The sequence below is a fragment of the Orcinus orca genome, chromosome X, assembly GCF_937001465.1.
Source record: "Orcinus orca chromosome X, mOrcOrc1.1, whole genome shotgun sequence".
Classification (NCBI taxonomy): Eukaryota; Metazoa; Chordata; class Mammalia; order Artiodactyla; family Delphinidae; genus Orcinus; species Orcinus orca.
The window spans coordinates 13,336,814-13,358,307 of record NC_064580.1 but is presented as its reverse complement, the minus strand read 5'-3'; the positions used below and the strand labels follow the sequence as shown (position 1 = coordinate 13,358,307).

Genomic DNA, 21,494 nt, shown 5'->3' with positions numbered 1-21,494 from the left:
AGGTCCTTAAGAGAGTCACACACTCATCTCTTTATCTTTGTACATGCTACTCTCCCTGTGCGGAACACTCTTGCCCAACTCACTTGTTTTGTTTTGTTTTTCAATTTTGGCCTAAAGTCTGTGTCCTCCAGGAACCCTTCTCAGACTCTACCACCTATCACGATCACCGAAACTCTGGATTAGGCCCTCTCCTATATGGTCCCTTAGCACCCTGGCCTTCCCCCTTTTGAAACACTTACGTTACTGTATTGGGAATGCCAGTTGTAAACTGTGCCCTCCTGCCTTAATACCATATGCACCTGGCAGAAGGTTCCATGTCTAAGTTGTTCTCTATTTTATCCCCAGTACCCAATGAGTACCTGGCCCAGACATAGGCATACAAATTGAAGTAATAAAGAAACTGAAACATTCTAAGCAGAGGGTCTAATCTCTATTGGATTTATGTTTCAGAAAAAACACTCAGGTGGCCACATGCAGAAGGAATTGTAGTAATGGGATCAGATGGAGGGGAGGGGCTGAGACAGAAAGTCCAGTTTGTTGGTCTGACCTAGGGCAACATTAGTGGGGATGGAAAGGAGGAGATTACTTCGTATGCTATGGTAGTGGGAGGGGAGCAGAAAAACTGCTAACACTCAAGAAGCAATGAGACAGGGGCTTATTAATTTTTCTTTTGGCGTCAAAGTAATTAACATTTCACAGTAACATTTTCTGAGCGTCTACTCTATGCCAAGTATTGGATTAGATTCTGTGATAGAAAGATTAGTAAAATACTATCCCAATCCTGGAGATCACAAGGGTTTCAGTCCACTAGTGGAGACACAAATACTTTAGTACCAGGCTGAGAGATAAGAGAAAGAAATGAAGAATTTATGTTTTGAGGGGCTGTGGGTGTGTGGTTTTTCAGTTTATTTGTTTGTTTTTGTCTAAAGATAATGGGCTAGTAGTTTATGGGCAACAGACAGTGGACTATGGTGGGAAAACACTGGCTGGAGACAGAACACAAGGCTCTTAGTTCCTCATCTACCACTAATGAAGTAGTATGATATTGAGCAATTTGTTTACTTCTCTGGGGCTTAATTTCCTTATTTGTAAAATGAAGTTTTTGAGTGAAATCACTTTTAAACATCTATTATTTTATGTATTTGTTATATTTAAAATGTGTGCATTATTTCTAAAAGTTTTTCAAATCATTCAATTAAAATGTCTGTGTATTCTAAATAGTGCTTTAGGATAAATGTTTTAACTTTGTCCTATATTATTTAGAAGACAAGGATATACTCTGATCATAAATCAACTGTCATCTTTGGTTTCTTGGTTCTAAGAAACTGACAACATCATGCACTTTTGACAATTAGGGATAGTTAGCCAGAATATGCTCCCCCCGTAACCCCCATTTTCTTGGCTCTTTCATCCACATGATTTTTAAAATTTTGCATTATCTACTGCCTGGTACAAATGCTATGTTTTGCCACAGGAATGTAAAGCTAATGAAAAATCTCAAATCAGTCTTTCCTGCCCCTTTGATAGATGAGTAGTTTTAAATTCTGGACTCAGACCGTATGAGGATTCTCTTTAAATTTCAACAGAAAGGAGACACATGGAGGAGCACAAAAAGCAGGTTTAGAATCGAGACAAAGAGCTAGCCACTTGAAAATGCACTGCTCTACCCATCACTATGGCTCCTTCTCTTCGTAAGGAAGTGTGTAACAGCTTGCAAGGATGGCCAGTAATACTAGCAGTTTTAACAGATGAACCCGGAAAAATGACTGGCTTAATACAAAGTTATTTCTCATTCACTTAAAGTAAAATTGGTGGTAGGAATGATGATGGTGGTAGTGGTATGTGTGTCTGCTCCACGCAGTCATTCAGGAACCCAGGCTGACAGACTCAGCCATCCTCAAAACCCTACTTCCAAGGACACCTCGAAGTGTCAACATCCAGAGAGCAAAAGCAGTGTTGAGGAGGGAGGGAGGGAAGAGGCTTTCCTGTGGAGGGTTTTCTGGGCCCAGACTGACAGCACTTCCATCCACACTTCATAGCCTGATCTCAGCTCCATGGGCACACCTAACTGCACAGGTGGCTGAGGAACAGGGTCTAGCCGCATGTCATGGAAGAGAAAGGGCAGATTTTGATTACTACGTAGTGGTTTCTGCTTTATCCAGGGATATGGATTCTGTCTACCTGGTCCCTCTCAACTCTCTCCTTTCCACCTCATGTCTATAATCGCTAACAAAGTATTCAGAGGTGATTCCTACTTGGCGTAAGTAGTTGGAAAAAATTTTAGAGTAGTAATATTCATCACGTAAGCATCTGACTTTTATGGTGCAAACTTCAAGTTTCTCTAAGTACTCTAATCTCTAACTTAGACTACTACAGTACATTAGTTTGTACAGGGCACACCATGATCAGAAGCCACTATGGGTTGTGCATATAGACTGAACTTCAGGTTCATATAACTAAGACTATTACTCTCCCAATGGTATCAGACTTAATGAGGTCAGCAATAAAAAAATTCAGATCTCAAGTTTCCTCTAGATCATTTGTCTGGGAAAGTTATATATCACAATTACTGGCTTTGAGAACTTTCCTGTTATATGTCATAGCTTTTTTTGGTATAGAGCAGTGGTTCTCAAAGTGTGGTCTCAAGACCAGCAACATCAGCACCACCTGGGAACTTCTTAGAAATACAACTCTCACCACAAAACTCCTAGAAGAAAACATAGGCAAAACATTCTCTGACATAAACCATAGCAATGTTTTTTTAGGTCAGTCTCCCGATGGAAAAGAAATAAGAGCAAAAATAAACAAATGGGGCCTAATTAAACTTAGAAGCTTTTGCACAGTAAAGGAAACCATCAACAAAATGAAAAGAAAACCTATGGAAATGGAGAAAATATTTGCAAAAGATGTGACAAACAAGAGATTAATTTCCAAAATATACAAACAGCTCATATAGCTCAATATCAAAAAAAACAAACAACCCAATAAAAAAATGGGCAGAAGACGTAAATAAACATTTCTCCAAAGAAGCCATACAGATGGACAACAGGCACATGAAAAGATGCTCAACATCGCTAATTATTAGAGAAATGCAAATCAAAACTACAATGAGCTACCACCTCACACTGGTCAGAATGGCCATCATTAAAAAGTCTACAAATGACAAATGCTGGAGAAGGTGTGCAGAAAAGGGAACCCTCTTACACTGTTAGTGGGAATGTAAGTTGGTGCAGCCACTATGGAGAACAGTATGGAGGTTCCTTAAAAAACTAAAAATAGAGCTACCATATGACCAGCAATCCCACTCCTGGGCATATATCCAGAAAAGACAAAAACTCTAATTTGAAAAGATACATGCACCCTTATGTTCATAGCAGCACTATTAACAATAGCCAAGACACGGAAATAACCTGTGTCCGTTGATAGACAAATGGATAAAGAAGATGTGGTGTATATGTATATAAATACACATACACACACACACACACACACACACACACACACACACACACACTAGAATATTACTCAGCCATAAGAAAGAATGAAATAATGCCATTTGCAGCAACATGGATGGACCTAGAGATTATCATGCTAAGTGAAGTAAGTCGGACAGAGAAACACAAATATCATATATCATATATATGTGGAATCTAGAAAAATGATACAAATGAACTTATTTACAAAACAGAAACAGGCTCACAGGTATAGAAAACAAACTTATGGTTACCAAAGGGGAAAAGTGGGGGAAGGGATAAATTAGGAACTCGGGATTAACAGATAGGCACTACTATGTATAAAACAGATAAACAATACCTACAATGAAAAAGAATCTGAAAAAGAATGTATATATTCTGAATCACTTTGTTGTATACCAGAAACTAACACAACATTGTAAAACAACTATATCTCAATTAAAAAAAAGAAGAAAAAAGAAATGCAATTATCAGGCCTCATGTCAGACGTGCTAAATCAGAAACTCTGGTGGTGGGGCCCAGCCATCTTGTGTTTTCACAAGTCCCCTAAAGAATATCCTAGAACCACTAGTCTAGTTGAGTTAGATTACTGCTGAAACATCTCATTTTAAGGACCAGGTCAAAAGATAATTATTTGAAACTGTTTTGTGGAAAACATAGCAAATCTCTCTGTAATACTGCTGTGAATTAAGAGTATTGTGGAAAACTGACAGAATGAAAAGACTGCTAAGAGCCCTGGGAGGTCATTAGGGCAAATAGGAGGTCATAGGTCCAAAGGTGTCAGTCACAGACATCTAAGGTTCTATGAAGCATCTCTAGGGGTTTCCTAAAAGAAAATGTATTCATATGTTTGGTGACTGCTCCCCTGACCATCCAGAGTTTGTTGCCAAAAGACATGGAATTTTGTGTCAGGAGAAATAGTTTTGGAGCTTTAGGACAGAGTCAACATCTTACTCATCTTTGTATCACCATTACCTACCACAGTGCCCAGCAGAGAGCAAACACATAATAAACATTTATGTTAATAAATGAATGAATTGGGACTTCCCTGGTGGCGCAGTGGTTAAGAATCCGCCTGCCAATGCAGGGGACACGGATTTGAGTCCTGGTCCAGGAAGATCCCACATGCCGCAAAGCAACTAAGCCCGTGCGCCACAACTACTGAGCCTGCGCTCTAGACCCTGAGGCCACAACTACTGAAGCCCATGTGCCCACAGCCCGTGCTCCACAATGAGAGAAGCCACCGCAATGAGAAGCCCACACACCGCAACAAAGAGGAGCCCCCGCTCGCCCCCGCTCGCCCCAACTAGAGAAAGCCCATGCGCAGCAACGAAGACCCAAAACAGCCAAAAAAAAGTGAATGAATGAATGGATGGAATAGTCATCTCATGGATCCCGGTTTTAAATAACTTCCACTAATATTCCAGAATCACTTTGAAAAAAAATCCCGTTTGGATAGTTTATTCTAGTTACTTTGATGAATACTGACTGCCTCATGTATGTGGCCAGTCTTTTCAGCAGTTAAGGATTTTACCTATCAAACATTAAGAATGCCTCCAACTCCAACCCCTCCGAGAGAAAAACAAACATATGAAGATAGGTGCTTGTTCCATTTCTTGAAATGTCTATAAAATATCTCCATTGCTGCATGTTAACCTTTTCAGTGACTAACTCAGGGTTTCTCACCCTCGGCACTATTGACATTTTGGGCTGGATAATTCTCTGTCATGGAAGCTATTCTGTACATTGCAGCCCCATCACCAACTCTTCCCCCACCCCCGCCCCCCTGCCCCACTGTGACAACCCAAATGTCTCCAGACACTGCCAAGTGTTCCCTGGTGGGGGATAAAATTGCCCAGCTTGAGAATCACTGCTTTAACCCAATATTAAAAGGAGAAGAGTCATTCTCCTGCATTTTATTCAAAGCTATGGAAACAGGCGTCAAGAAAGAACGTATGTTCCACATTTCCCTTTAGCTCATTGTTGAGGACTTCAGCAGTGACAGCTCTATCTATTTGAAATGATTTGGTTCACAAATCCTCATTATTTTAGGCCAGTTTTCTCCTTGGAACAACTTTATCTTAGAAGATGCAAATTCACAAACTCTGAGCATCTTTTTTACACTTACTGTGATCTTCTACAATGATTCAGCACTGAATTTCATTACAAGACATTTTTATTTAATAAATTTTATATAATATATAGACTGGCTAAAGGAACACTGTACAAATCCTTAATACAGTGTTAGCACTAACAAGAATTTTTATCTACTTCATTACAATATTTTTAAAAATTATCTAAGTAAAACCTACAGTAAAATAAAATGTAATAATAACCTTTATTACATCCTACCTCAAGATTCTGTCTCTGGAAAGAAAGTCTTCATTGCATCTGGAATTTACTTCTTGGTATTGAAAGAATATGCTAATAATTCTATTTCTTGATTCACGTTGGATCGTATCTATTTTCTTCCTGTTACCACATGAGGATTTAGCATTATTTCAACATCCCCTCACGTCTGTCCTCCATATTCTCAAGATAAATATACTACAATTTTTTCTTAAATCGTCAGTGTTTAATCATGAGCCAATAGTGTACCCTGACATCCTCGTTGACATCCTCACGCTACTGTCCCCTCCCTTATTGTCCATGTGGGTCTATACTTTAAACATTCCTCTTCTTTTTTTTCATTTAATGTCATTTTGAGAGGGAGAGGAGATAAAAGCATATAGCCATCACACATTTAACAGGAAACTAAATTATTTTTGAAAACTTATAAAAGACTACATATAAAGTCTCAAAATTTTACTGTTAAAAGGTAGAATCTCTACTTTACCCTCACCTCTTGCATTTAGCACAAATAAAAGCTAGGCACTTTTTTTGTTGTTGTTTAAGAAACAAGTGATGTTAAATAGACTTACTCTGATCATTTTGTAATATATATATAAATATAGAACCATTATGTTGTACACCTGAAACTAGTGTTATATGTCAATTATATCTCTATAAAAACATAAATAAAAGCAAAGGCAGGTTACCAGAAAGACTTCAATTCTTCCCCTTCTGTACACTTGGGACACAGTTACCATTCCTATTTCATGATAAATCTGTTCTTCTCTCTTCTGACCTTGCCGAATTTTCCTTTATCTACCTGGGACATTGAAACCTGGGAAACATCTGGCAGCCGTGCACCATGAAACTACGTGTTCTTGTTCCATGAGAAACGGTACTGTAATAAATGTTTCCTGTATCAAAAAAAAAAAGTATAAAATCTGATTTTTAGTTTTTCATAAAAAATAATTTTTGCACCATCAATCAATAACAACCAAGAAATCAGGACCACCCAGATAACAAAAGCAAAGGACTAAAAAAAGAGACCCTATTAACATGACAGATGAAGAAGATACCAGGTGAGAAGAATCAGCTATATAACAAAGCCCACAATTTGGAAATTGTGGGAATCAAAGTCAAACAGTTAATTACCAACAAAGACAATAACAGTGCTTCTTTTGTCTTTCACGGTGAATGCACAATAAGCTCTTAATACTAAGACTGGGAAATAAACCATCTATAATCTACTGAAAAAGACCATCTGCTTCTATAAATTTTGTTCTTATACACTTGCCAAAAGAAGAGAACATATTAACAAAATAATGGGCCCTGCACTGTTAATTGCTAGGTTGTTTGCAGTTGTGCTGTTGCTATTAGAATTTAATAAGCCATTCCTTCTGCTAAATTAATAAGCAGCCAAGATTATGTAATAGCTGCTTTCAGCTGCTAATTATTTTTCCCATAATTCCCTTCCCTCCCTCCCCCCAACCTCCACCTTTTCTTGGCTAGGAATACCAGAGACTGCCAATATGTCATCAGCAAGTCTCCCGTCCTCGTTTTCAGAACCACAGACCAACATCAGGAGCATAACCAATGAGCTTAAACTTGGAGGTAGTTATCTCAGGAACCTTGAGGACATGAGTTTTGTACAGAAAAAGAGAAAAGCAGCATTTGGATTCAGAGGGCGAGTTTTCATTACATCGTATTAGATATATCTTTGACTGGCTAATGGCATCTGTTTTGTGTAGTAAGGGAGAAATGGGGCATTAACATGTGCCTCTGGGGCAGGATTGGTCCCGTTGCTGAAATTTGGGCAGGGGGCCTAAAGACCTACAGAAAGCCAGCTCTGTGCTTTGTGTCGACCACTTCTTTAATACTACAGTATATACGTTTAGCATACACGTTGGTAGGAAATTTTCCAAGCAGCATAGCAGCGTTTAAAAGGGAAGGTATTCCAGAAAAAAAAAAAAAAAGGAAGGTATTGTATATTTTTATTTTGCCAAAGAAGGGCATTAAAAAAATGCCCCCAAATTCCTATTATATACTATCTTAGTTTTATAGACATTTTAACACACACAAAAAGAACACAATCTCTAATAAAGGATTCCTTTAGATTGATTAAATTTAACTTCCTGTAAAACTTAGCATCTCTTTTTCCCTTTGGGCCGTTAAAAAATTCGGGCGACTATGTTTGGGAACCTCTGCAAAAAGGGCATAGCTTAACAAAAGCAATTTTCTAGCTTTCTTTGTAAGAACCGAGGTGACTGGGGTAATGAATAGCAGTCGACATGAGAAACCCGTGGCTGTTCAAGCAAGGTCACTTAATCCCGTGGGGCTCCCCTTTCCTCATCTGTAAAAGATGAGTCGTACTGGATGATTCATCCATTCTTTCATTCAAAAAAATATGTACATCCATTATGTGCCAGACACAATGCTCAGCACTATGGTTCTAAACAAATCTACAATTTTATAATCCTTATCAGTCAGCTCACATTTACTAGTGGTGTTATATACTAGGCAGTGAACTAGGTTGGGATACAAAATGAAGAAAATTCAAGATGTGCTAATGGGCATATGGATGAAAGAGGGATTCCTTCTTACAGGGTTTGAGGGTGAGGCTTCATAGGAGCTGTGACATTTGAGAGCAAGGGCAAGCCAGGCAGAGCAAGTCGTCGACAAGACTAACTGGAACCCAGGCGGATGTGGGGGAGGAGAGGGGAGACTCCGTGTGAAAGAAGCGGGATCTTGAAATGAGGTGCTGTCTAGGCTTTTCAGCTGAGAACGGACAGTAACTCCTCAGGTCCGCAGCACTGAGGACGTACGAGGCAAGCCCCGGGAAGAGACACTTGCACAGCTTGGGGCGAAAAGGTGTCTAGGGCTGTAGCAGTGCGATGGGAAGCAGGGGTCGGATTCCGGACGGTTTTGAGGCAAAGTAATTGTAAAGAGCACTCTAAACGCGTGCACGAGCTCCAAGAAAGAGCTGACTTATTTTCCTCAGAGTTGCAGCACCCCCTCTCTCCCCTCACCAACATCACCAGGCATTACACCGCCCCGTCCCACCCTCTTGGGGCACGGAAAGTTATCCGAGCTCGAATGTGGTTCTTGGCAGTCCAGATCTTCCCTGCCCCGCATAGCAGGGTCAACAAAGGGCACCGCGAAACACTACCTTCTCACCACAAAACAGCCGAGACAGCTGCGCGCGCGTCCCGGTGGCACACTCAGGAGTGCGCAGGCGCGCCGGCCCCGGCAGCGGCCGCTTCCGGGTCACGTGGCCTGGCTTCCGGTTCGGACCACGCCTCTTGGTAAAGACGCGGCCAATCGGCTTCCTCGGACTGGGCGGTCACCTGAGCTGTCTCCGGTGCCGTTGGCAACAGCCGAGCTGCGTCCCGCGCACCGCCCAGCCCGCCCCTCTGCTCGCCGCAGCCCTGGCTCCTCCCTCGTCCGGCCCCCGGGGCGGGGTCTGTCGGCTCGCCCTCCCCTAGCCGCTTAAGCCTTCACTCCGCGAACCGGGTCCTCTCCCCACAGCAACACGGCTTCTCTTCCTCAGCTCAGCGACAGGGGCTTCCCCTCAGCCGCCGCCGCCGCCGGCCGAGCCCCGCCGCGCCTGCGGCCCGCGGCCGCCGTAAGTCCCGGGAGGCGATCGGGGGCGCTGGGGACGGGGAGCGGGGAGGGAGGGTCGGGCGAGCCCCCCGCTGCCCCACGAGCGCCCCGACGACCCCACCCTGCGTCCGCCCGCCCGGCCCGCCACTGGGGCACCGCGCCTCGAAACTCACTTCTCTTCGCGTCCGCGCCCCTCTCCACTCGGTGCCGCGCCCCAGGATGCGGGGGCCAGTCTCGGACGCTGCGGCGGCCCCGCGGCACCTGTGGTTCGGAAATCGCCTCAAGTTTTGCGGGGCATTTGCGGGCGGGGTCGGCGGCCGGGGGCGGCGGCGACCAAGGACCCTTGGCGCCCCCTGCGCGGCGGCGGTTGCCATTGTCTGCCCCGCTCCTTGCCTGTCACCTCGCCCGGGCTCGATCGGTCAGTGATGGAGTGCGGCCCCCCGTGGGGCGGCGGGCAGGCATCGGAGACGGCCGGACCGAGGAACGCTGGCCCCGAGCCCGTTCCGCGGCCGAGCCCATTGTTTTTAATACCAATCTCCAGGAATTGAGGTGCTCTGTGATTTGTGGCAAAATCAGAGCGTTGGTTTTTAACTAGAGGAAAGGAATACTTGTGCCTTGCGACCGGGCACCGTCCCATGTTAACATATAATTTATTTTCAAGAGAGTGAATTATCTATTCGTCATAAAAAGTGGTGGTGGGGGAGATGGGGGAGCCTGCTATAGACTCCCTTGAGTCCTTGAGTTCCGAAAGCAAACCCCCAGCCCTCCTGGTCATCGAGATCCTGGAATACGGGTCTGTTCTTTTCCAAGTTCTGCTAACGGGTTTGCATGAAACGTTGTCCAGTTGATGCTTTACTTGCTGTCCCCTTCTAATGCCGCTATCTTAACAGGACTTCTATGTGAGGCACTTTGACATCAATAAACAAATATTGTTCGTTTACTTCGTGCCAGGCATCCTTTTTAAGTGAGGTGTTTTCAGCCAATTTTAACTTTAATAAAGTTAAATTGTTGCATCGTAAATTTCTAAATATCTTGATGCCCGTTTGGATTATTACAAAAAGCGGCAATGATTTCTTAGCGAAATTTAGGGCCCATTTTATTCAAATTGATTGTATAAATTCCCCCACCCCATGTTCATGGTGTGGTGAATATTAAGAGTCAGGCTGAATCTTACTTGCAGTAACTAGTACTGGAACATACAATAGTTAAAAGAAAATATATATATATATCTGAATTCTACCTTTAAATTACCTTTGTAGAAACAGTGCTTATCTGTTTGCAGTTGAGAAGACCAGTTGAATTATACAAGAAGGTTTCCTTAAAAACTAAACATGTAGACTAATCATCATTTGCAGATTCCAAATAAATATATACAAAACAGTTTGTGTAAAATACACTAGAATTCAGCATCCACTCCATCTGTAGATGCTGTGTTTTTTATCGTTTTAAATGAAGTATTTCATGTAATGTGTGTAGCTCTTATTTTGGCTTTTTAAAGGTTTTATTGTCTTAGGTAAAATTATATTAACTCACTTTATTGTGTGTATATTTATGGTGGGATTTTTAAAATGAGATAAGATACTTAAATCAGGCTTTTATTAAGAAAAATGCATTTATGGGATTTTTTTGGTTTATATTTTAGATTTTTTGTTTTGCTTAAAATATGTAAGCATAAACTGAAGAGAGCATTCTAAGTTATAGCAGTCTGTCTACAAGTAATTCGGTCTGGAACCAGGACGGCTTGTTCTGTTTAGGGTGAAAAATAGTAGATCTGTTTCTTTCAAATGCATCTAAACCAGTTGATGTCAACAATTCTCTTTTGATGCATATACATGCATTCCTATAGCACAGGTACACAATAGTTTCTTAAATTGCAAGAATTATCTTTTTCATCAGAATTTTCACTTCGCCTGTTTTTGTCCTCCCGTCCCGCCCCCCCAAACTTACGTGGAACCGGGTGGGGTGGGAGGATTTGCATCTGGTGGGAAGATCTTTCTATAAGAATTTCCTGCTATTTTAACTGGCATAGAAATATTGATGGCTACTCATCATTTGTTAGCTAAACGCCCTGTCCCCCAAAGCTTCTCTGTGCAGCATGTCATCTTAACCTTAACTTTATTGAATCAAAGTATTGTCTGTAATCTTGGTTCTGTTTATCTTAACAGATGCAGTTTATGTTGCTTTTTAGTCGTCAGGGAAAGCTTCGACTGCAGAAATGGTACGTCCCATTATCAGACAAAGAGAAGAAAAAGATCACAAGAGAACTTGTTCAAACCGTTTTAGCACGGAAACCTAAAATGTGCAGCTTTCTTGAGTGGCGAGATCTGAAGATTGTTTACAAAAGGTATATTTTGATTTATCAGGAAGGTGAAATAGAATCAAATGTCAGATCATTTATAATGTGGAAACTGCAGACTTTTGAGGGATGACATTTATAAATAATGATTAATAAAGGTATAGATGAAATAGTCTTAAGGTAAAGCTTTGTATTTTTAAGATAACTGCTGTTTTGATTTATTACCCAGGCTAAAATGTTAAAATTATGGAAATCTTTTTACACGAAATTATGTGACTGAAGGCATAAATGATACTTCATGCTTAATCATCTTTTTAGGAAATTTGAAAGAATTCATTTCTTTGCAGGGGAAAATAAGATCAGTATTTTAAATTGTGTGAGTAATTCTCTGAATTTAGATAAGCATTTACCCTCCACCACCACCTTCTCCCCACAAATCTGTAAAGTAATGACTGATATTTGACATGCATGCCTTTTAATCTGACTTTTAGGATCTCTTACTCACTTATAAACACCTTGGATACATAGACCATTTTAGTCACAGATGTAAAAACTGGATATATACAGGATTTGTTCTTTAGGGCTTATTAATTTGAAGTACACTTGTTGCTGTGGTGGAGGTGTGATTATATCTGGTAGATAGATAATTTTGCCAAGAACAGACTTTTAAAATTTTGATGTTGCAAAATGACTCATAGGTTGGCCTTGAACACTAAGCTTTTTAAAAAATGCTATACATCTTTATTAATATCTGAAACTTTTTATACCTTAAAATAAACTTCTCAAGATTGTTCTCATAAGGTTAAAAGAAATATAATTACTTTGTTTCTTCCCCATTTCTGTTCCCTTACATATAATTTACTGAATTTAAGATAAGAACATTCATGCATATAAAAATTCTTTCCTGAGGGGGATGTGCAGGGAACTGACTGTATGGGCTTCGAGGAGGGTCAAAGAGAAGCCTGGGTTTTCTCTCAGTTTTCCTTTATTCCACTACAATATGAGTGGGGTTTGTAGGGGAGATGGTAGAGAAAGTCATGAAGGTTATAGGACATCTAGAACTTTAAAAATACCATAGACTTCTCTTTAGAATAGAATGAATATTAGTCATCTTTGGGTGATTTTGTATCCAGTGTTTGGTTTAGTATTTGTTGAGAAAAATCAAAGCATTTTAGAGCTGGGAGATGTTTTAGAGTAATCTAGTCAAGTGATTTTTTTTTTTTTTAAAAAAACTTTTTGCCCCAAGGATAGAACTTTAAATAAAACAAGTGGAAGTGGAGGTGCTCGTGTGAAATCAGGACTGTCTCAACTCATTTGGCTTCCACCCTCTCTGTAGATGGTTCCTGAGTTTGAAAACCACTACTGTTGATCAAACTTCAGCTTTATAAAAAATGAGAATTTGGGAGAAGTGACTTGTCCAAGGTCAGTTGCTAGTGACTGCCATAGTGGCCAGAACTCAAATCTTAAGCCTGGAGGCAAAGGTTTTAAACTGGGATGAATAGAAAATTTGCATTTCTTTAAAGATCCTGTAGTTGGAGAATGGGTGGGGGGAGGGCTGAGACTGGCACCTGAGGGATCTGTTAGGAGACTGCCTCATCCGGCAGTCCTGAAGGAAGACCTCTGCTGTGGGCTCAGCAGGTGGAAGAGCTGTTCCGAGGTAAGTTTGGTAAGACTTGGTCACCGCTAGAAGCAGGGAGGGCAGTGAAAGAAGAGGAGGAGTGGTGTTATTCCACATTTCTGATTCAGTTGATGGGGTAAATGTTGAAGTAGAAGGTTGGCTTTGAGGGGCCTGTGTGACTTCCATTTGGAGATGCCTAGTTTTCTCAGGGTGGGCATAGGCATGGAAGTCTGGGGGAAAATTAGGCATAAAGCGTTAGATCACCAGCATTCAAACAGCAGGCAAAGGATAAGTATAAGGTCAGTCACATTGGGGAAGGGGAGAGAGTTTCAAAAATAAGGCCACCAGTGCCAAAGGTCGCATAAAGGTCAACTAAAGTGAAGAATATTAGATTTTACAGTGAGCATTTCACAAAATGCCCTTCATCAGAACATTTTCAGTGGAATAGTAGAGACAGAACTCTCGAAGAAATGGGGCAAAGTGTGAAGAGGTGGAGACAATAAAACAGCAGGTGTAGAGTATTTGGGGGAGCTTTGCTATGAAGGACAGAAGAGGTGATAACCACCTGTAGACAGGATTGGGGGACAGGGTTAAAAAATGGCATAAGAGACTTAAGCTTATTTCTAGATAGGGGAAGGAGTCCCCCGTGTGGAGGAGGAAAATACAAGCAAGGGAATCAGTCCCAGGAATCAAGATTCCTGTAGCTGAAGGAGATGGCCTGTCAAAAGAAAAGAAGGCACTACTTGGTGCTCTGTGCACAGCATTCAGCCCATCCATGTTGGGCCACCGCTTTTTCCGTTAAAGGCTGTAAAGGGTAATCTCACCTGACTCTGATATTTACATCAAGCGCCTATAAATAAAGGTGCACTAAAAAAAACCCCAGCTTTACTGAGATGAAATTCACATATAAAAGTTAGAATTTATAATCAGTTTTCCTCTGCATTTCCCCATTTCATACTGAAAACTCATCTAGAGTACTTAAGGACATATTTTTTTGTAGCTATGAACAGGTGATTTTTTTTTAAGAAGATGTTGGGGGTAGGAGTTTATTAATTTTTACTTTATTTATTTTTGCTGTGTTGGGTCCTCGTTTCTGTGCGAGGGCTTTCTCTAGTTGTGGCGAGCGGGGGCCACTCTTCATCGCGGTGCGCGGGCCTCTCACTATTGCGGCCTCTCGTTGCGGAGCACAGGCTCCAGATGCGCAGGCTCAGTAGTTGTGGCCCACGGGCCCAGCTGCTCCGCGGCATGTGGGATCCTCCCAGACCAGGGCTCGAACCCCCGTCCCCTGCATTAGCAGGCAGACTCCCAACCACTGCGCCACCAGGGAAGCCCCAGGTGATTTTTTTTTCCCTAGACCAGCTGGAAGAGGAGACCTTTTAAGCAAAGGAATTACCACTTAGCTGCTGAGAAATTCTGAACTAGCACTTTCGCTGTTCATACCACCAAGTGATCTTTATGCCTTCCTCAAGTTGCCTCATCCACATTCTTCATCCCTGAGCCTTTCTTTACAGTTGCCCCTCTTGGGGAGGGAGAGGTGAGAGGGGAGTAAGGTTAATATAGCTGAAAAATTAGACTGAAAGTCTGGGGACTTGAGTTCTTTTCCTTTGGCCATTAGCTAGTTTTGTGACTTTGAACAAGTCATTTTGCCTTTGTTTCCTCATCTCTAAAATAAACGCTCTTGAAGATCCCGTGAACACAGAAGACACTGTATGCGTTTTTTAGTCCTATTTTGTGCAGCATGTTATGGATTAAAGTCTTAATATTAATTAAAAAATACACACCTACCAATTACGAGCTTCAGAATTTGTTGAAGAGTACTGTATTGATTTTCTTTACTAACAAAAGAATTTTTAATGACATAGCAGTAGAATATTGAGAACGGTTTGGTTACAGTCACCCACAGTCAGCTGATATTTAGCTGACTGGGGAGAAGTCATGTGTTGTGAATATAAGAATAGGCACCTTCAGATGTTCTCTGAGTGCCAGTAATTAGAGTAAGCCGTAATCTACTCTGCTAAAAATAACCAAACATACCTTTCTTCTTACTAGTCTATTATTAATTTTACTTCAGATTTAGACTTACAAATATATACTAAGAGAACAAAATGAGCTCATTATTGAATTTTTTTAAACCACTTGCTTCTGAAAATAGGGAGTATACCTCAGGTTCTCCTGGTAATCTTTTACTAAATCAAGATAACAATTTTTATTTCTCTCTTCAAAGCATGTAAAATATTGCTTTGAATATGTTTTAATTTTTGCCAGTTGCAGGATTACTTTATTTAGCACAGTTCTGGGCCATAGTTTTTAATATACAACTCAGGCTCTGGAGTCAAATCACTGTTCTGGGAAGATTACTCAATTAAGCCTGAGTCTCCTGTAAATGCAAATAATAACGGTATCTCTCTGGAAGGGTTTTTTTGAGGATTAAAATGGTAAATTATGCCAAGGCCTTAGGTAACATTTAGTGCCTTACTCAGAGTGAGGACTCAGTAAATGTTACCTGTTATTATGCTTCTGTTTCTTTCTTCCTTAAGCCTTCTGGAAAGAGGTGCCTTCTTATAATCCTGATAACTGGATGCTCACCTACAGTGAAGAATTCATTTAATTTGATATTAAAGTAATATTTCCGAATGACTCGTATAATCTAGGACCTTTGACTAGTGTTTAAATGCTGTTTACTTATAAGTAAAAAGCGGTACTGTGGATAAGGAGCAAGGATGGTGTAAGCATTAGATTGCTTAAGAGTAGCATTGAAGAAATCTTGAAATTTAAAAAACAAATTAAATTTACCTGACGTTGCCTATTAGTAAATTCTTTCTAATGGAATTATTTAGCACTCTGTTCATAGCAGCTAGTTATGTCTGGTTTTTATCTACCATTTTTCATGTCAGCCCCTTTAATCTTTAGTTTTCTTAATTCAGAGAATCTTATGTGTCAATTGTATCAGTTTTCCCAAATTTAAGACTATTTGAGGAGCATGGGTTAGGGAGGATGGAAGGTTGGAATATCCCATTGCCTTTTAAAGCAATAAACAAAACATAGGATAGTGCTGGGAAAGATAGGAAGCGCTTTGTTAGTAAGGTTGGAGGTGGTGCCTGTTATGTCCTTCATGATAATAAATGAACGTGTGTGAATGCCTTCTCTCTAAGACTGCAGGGGACCCTTTTTTTTTTTTTCCGGTACGCGGGCCTCTCACTGTTGTGGCCTCTCCCGTTGCAGAGCACAGGCTCCGGACGCGCACGCTCAGCAGCGTGTCCCCTGCATCGGCAGGCGGACTCTCAACCACTGCGCCACCAGGGAAGCCCCGAACCACCATTTAAAATAACTTAGTGAAGGACTTACCTGGTGGCGCAGTGGTTAAGAATCCGCCTGCCAATGGAGGAGACACGGGTTCGAGCCCTGATCTGGGAAGATCCCATATGCCACGGAGCAACTAAGCCCGTGTGCCACAACTACAGAGCCTGCGCTCTAGAGCCCGTGAGCCACAACTACTGAGCCCGCGTGCTGCAACTACTGAAGCCCGTGCGCCTAGAGCCCGTGCTCCGCAATAAGAGAAGCCACTGCAATGAGAAGCCCGCGCACCGCAACGAAGAGTAGCCCCCTCCCCTTTCACCCCAACTAAAGAAAGCCCACGCACAGCAACGAAGACCCAACACAGCCAAAATAAATTAATAAAGAAATAAATTTATTTTTAAAAATAAATAAAATAACTTAGTGAATGTAGAAATCAGGTAGAATGGACGTGGCAAAAAGTGTATGTGTATGACAAGGGAGTCAGTGTGGTAGAGTGGAAAAGGCCTGGAGTTAAGGTATGAAGATCAGATTTCTTGTCACAGTACAACCACTTGGCAGGCCCTTGTACTCTTGGGCCTCTTTTTTTTCCTTCCGTAATCAAGGATGCTGCTGCTTACTGTTGGAAAAATCAAATAAGAGGAAATGTTTTTAATAATATTGAAATTAATAGTGTTATGAAAATACTCATACTGAAGTTATTCTCATACTGAAGAGCAGGAATTCCTTGAATTTCAAAACTGAGATTGTGTGTGTATGTGTTTGTATGTTATTTTACATTAATGCTATGAGCAGTAATTTCCCATTGTGTTTTCTAAAAATCACTTAAATGCTCCTCTGTGAAAATTACAATGGCAACTGAGACTTGTTTAGAATGTCTTAGGTTTTCATTTTGTTTCTTTTCAAAAGCCTTAAATACATTTAAACCATTTGAAAATACTCTTTTAACCCTCCTCAAAGGACTTGGTTAGGTCATCCTTCCTTATGTATGCCTCAAGGTTGTGTTAATAACTTTTGGCTTCCTTGGATCAAGTATAACCTAGTCCCATGTGCTAGAATCCTAGTTTGGAGAATATGACTTTTCCAACCTTATTATACTTTCTTCAAGGGTAAATAACCCGAGCTTTAATTTAACAGGGTAGAACTTGGAAATTTTGAGGGCATGTCTCAGTTTCCCCTGTTCTCTTTTTCTGACTTCTATGATTACTTGGAACTGTTGTTTTTTTCTTGAGGTTTATTCCATAATCCTATAAAACTCCTTTAAAAATAATTCTGTGCTGTTAGAAGTCAAGATAGTAGTTACCTTTGGGGGTGGGAGGCTGTGACCAGGAGAGATTAGAGGGGCTTCAGGGGTTCAGTAATAATTCTGTTTCTTGGTGCAGGTGCTGGTACACAAGTATGTTCACTTCGAAACTCATCAGGCTGTACATTTATGACTTGTGTTCTGCTCTGTGTGTATATTACACTTCAGTAAAATGTTCCAGAACATTGACTTAACGTTGACGGCATCTTCAATAAGTCCTTCAGTTGGAGAGTTTATTTTCTTCCCTGTTTACTTGTGGTTTGAAATAGTCAACAGTGCACTTTGTTTTAAGTAAACTTGAGAACAACCTGGGTCAATTGTGTTTTAGAATATTCTAGAAAGGAGCCTGAATGGAAGAAGAGCAAAATAAGTAACTCTTTCTTTTTTTTTTTTTGCTTGCCTGTACTTTTCAAAATTTCTTTTTGTACATTTATTACTTTTATAGTCTAGGAGAAAAATAATCTACTGTTGTAAAGAGGAAATAAACTGTATAAGCATGACATATTTTACAATAGGATATGAAAATGTATTTTAGAAAACATGATTATAGGGTAAATTTTTTTCTACATCTGTTTTTTGTTACAGATATGCCAGTCTGTATTTTTGCTGTGCTATTGAGGATCAGGACAATGAACTAATTACCCTGGAAATAATTCATCGTTATGTGGAATTACTTGACAAGTATTTTGGCAGTGTGAGTAGTATTTTGTTTTAGGAAATTGAATGCCATAGTGCTTTTTTTTTAACCTTTTCTGTAACAAGTTTATTATTTAATTATCTTGGGGATTCTGACTATTTGATAGTAACTGTGGGAGAGGGAAGGAATGGCTATTTCTTGTCAGTGTGCCTAGTGAGTTAACTGCCAGAATTGCTTGACCCCACAGACCTACTCATTTAATTATGCTGCTGAGAACAAGGTTTAAAATAGTGAAATAGAAAGGGGTCCAACTGCAAAGATTAATATACTGGAAGTGCTTAGTATAGAATTTAGATTTGGTTAGCAGTTACAATCATATTACCCAGAAATATGTATTTCAAAAGATCGGTCTTTATGAGTAGAAAATTATTAAGTTGCCCATGTTAGGAGCTTGCAGAGTCTGGTCTTCCTTAGCTTGTAGGCATTAAGATTGATTCCCTCTGGTCAGATTTTACTGACTACCTGATAGTAGGTAAGTAGGTAAGTATCTTTTACTTTCTTCGGTTTTATTTATTTATTTATTTATTTATTTATGCTTTTCAGGTGTGTGAACTTGATATCATCTTTAATTTTGAGAAGGCTTATTTTATTTTGGATGAGTTTCTTTTGGGAGGAGAAGTTCAGGAAACATCCAAGAAAAATGTCCTTAAAGCAATTGAGCAGGCTGATCTACTACAGGAGGTAAGCTACTCAGAGTTCTCTTGACTGGGCACTAGCATGTTTTGCTCTTGCTAGGAAAGTCTCAGTCATCTTCCCTCATTCTTACAGTTTCAGAAATTACTCTGAAGCATGCTTGGCATGTAGTGTCCATGTGCAGTTTATTGATTGGAATATGTGTCAGCCACATCGACTCAGTTATCTGTGGATGGATTATTTACTTTGGAGATGATCTGGAGATGGCCCATTTTGGGACCCCAAAACACCAGAGTCCAAACATTTAGAGGATGGACTACTTTAAATGGGAAAAGTAACAGTAATTTGAGAACTCTCTGTCCATTGTTCTGAATTACTTAAGATAACCCCTTTTCTCACTAGTGTGTACAATGAGGAGTTGACTGTGAGATTATGGCATTTTCATTCCAAGTTGGTTCATATTTTCACCTCATGTCCATTAAGTGCAAATGTAGCCAAGCAAATGATAGTGTTATAATTATACTTTTTGTAGAATCCTCTAGTTTTGTGTTAGCAAAACTAACTAAAAAGTATTTCTACTTCTCTATGATTTTCTTAAATAACAAACCATGTTCTGTTAAACAGCTACATTCTTGTCTTGCCTTGATATCACAAGAACCATTGATAAAACCCCTTTCCCTTTCTAACTTCCACAGTTGTCTTGGGTTAATTGTATATTTGATACTTCTGTACCTTCAATTTCTGAAGTTAAAAATTTCGTAGATAAGGCTACCTTTTCCTAAAAACTTAATGATACATTAATTCAGGTACCTAGTTGAATTATGCTTTAGTCATAATTGTGGTTTTATTCAAATAGAAAGTTTATAGCATGAGGAGAAGGAGCTAGTCAATATAAAAAAATTAGTTTTTTCATTATGGTAATTGTCTTTTTTATTATTAAAGGAAGCTTTAAATCAGAGTAAATCTTTTTCTTCATTATAACTTTTTTTTTTTTTTTTTTTTTTTTTTTGCGGTACGCGGGCCTCTCACTGTTGTGGCCTCACCCGTTGCGGAGCACAGGCTCCGGACGCGCAGGCTCAGCGGCCATGGCTCACGGGCCCAGCCGCTCCGCGGCATGTGGGATCTTCCCAGACCGGGGCACGAACCCGTGTCCCCTGCATCGGCAGGCGGACTCTCAACCACTGCGCCACCAGGGAAGCCCCCATTATAACTTCTTAACTGTTGGCCTCAGTCAGGAGAGTGGGGAGCTCTCGGTAATCCCTCTGCATCAGTCACTGACTAGGTCAGTTGTGGGGATTGTTTGAAGTTGGGATGACATCATCTGGAACATTCATAAGTTAAATATGAGACAATGCTTTGTACATTTAATTATCTTGAGTTACCAAAACAGGGGTTAAGGTGCCTGCACAAGTGAAGTATTTTGTTGACAGCCCTAATGGCATCTGCTGTTCAGTAGTGAAATGAGCACAGCCCTTTTTCCATGTGTGTATGGTTTGCCACAGTTGTTTATTAATTGATTGTATACATGTCATTCGAAGATTTTCTTTTTAAATGTCAGATGTGCCGACTACAAGTTCATATTCTACTGGTGTAAAATTGCTTTAAAGGTAGCACCTCCTTATTTTGCTGTTCACTAACCAGACTTTTCTAAAAATTAGGTCAAGACCAGGGTCAGAAATTGGGAATTTTTCTTTCTTTTTTTTTTTTGGCCGTGCCTTGCAGCATGTGGGATCTTAGTTCCCTTACCAGGGATCAAACCCATGTCCCCTGCATTGAAAGCGCAGGGTCTTAACCCCTGGATTGCCAGTGCAGTCTGGGAGTTTTTCATATTTGTTCCTTCCCTTGATCACTTTTATATTTCATTATTATGGAACTATATTCGGTTCTATCAGATCCTGGTCCAAGTTCTTTGTCATTTCCTGATTAATTACGTATGCCTTGAAACATTTCTAAAGTTGTTGAAGTTCAGCTTTTAATTTTAATATTTTTTTCTGGAGAGTAATGTTTAGGGCATTGACGTCTCTTGTGTCTGGATTGTTTTTTAAACCCTACTGGGAAATCGCTATACACTTTACAATATGACAAATATGCTAAGTTTACTTTATAGCATGTATTGAGTAATATACTAGAGGATCCAGAAGTTATTACAGGTACACGTTTGTTTGTAAATGTGTACATGTGTGTGTATCTCCCCTATAAAAGTATTTTAATAAGAAGTACTGTCTCTTTTTTTGAAGTAGTATTTTTAT

General features: G+C 40.3%; 2 protein-coding genes across 6 annotated transcripts in view; one reads left to right on the top strand and one right to left on the bottom strand.

Annotated features, from left to right (window-relative positions):
* Nucleotides 1–9,053, bottom strand: part of GRPR (gastrin releasing peptide receptor) — a 277,275-nt gene extending 268,222 nt beyond the window's left edge. For 2 of the 3 annotated variants that reach the window (XR_004483223.2, XR_004483224.2), the window contains exons 1-2: nt 8,971–9,053; nt 6,512–6,718 (exon numbers count right to left, since the gene is read on the bottom strand). The gene's annotated coding sequence lies outside the window, so the exon portion shown is untranslated. Of the gene's footprint in view, nt 1–5,280; nt 5,946–6,511; nt 6,719–8,970 lie in introns of those variants that run through there. The other variant, XR_004483225.2, reaches the window with a different exon arrangement.
* A 225-nt stretch (nt 9,054–9,278) lies between these two features.
* The window catches only part of AP1S2 (adaptor related protein complex 1 subunit sigma 2), a 28,950-nt gene continuing 16,734 nt past the window's right edge, over nt 9,279–21,494 (top strand). For all 3 annotated transcript variants that reach the window (XM_012532945.3, XM_012532946.3, XM_049704461.1), the window contains exons 1-4: nt 9,279–9,426; nt 11,570–11,748; nt 18,501–18,609; nt 19,156–19,293. In XM_012532945.3, coding sequence (XP_012388399.1) covers nt 11,570–11,748; nt 18,501–18,609; nt 19,156–19,293 — 426 coding nt within the window. In that variant the 5' untranslated portion in view covers nt 9,279–9,426. The remainder of the gene's footprint in view (nt 9,427–11,569; nt 11,749–18,500; nt 18,610–19,155; nt 19,294–21,494) is intronic.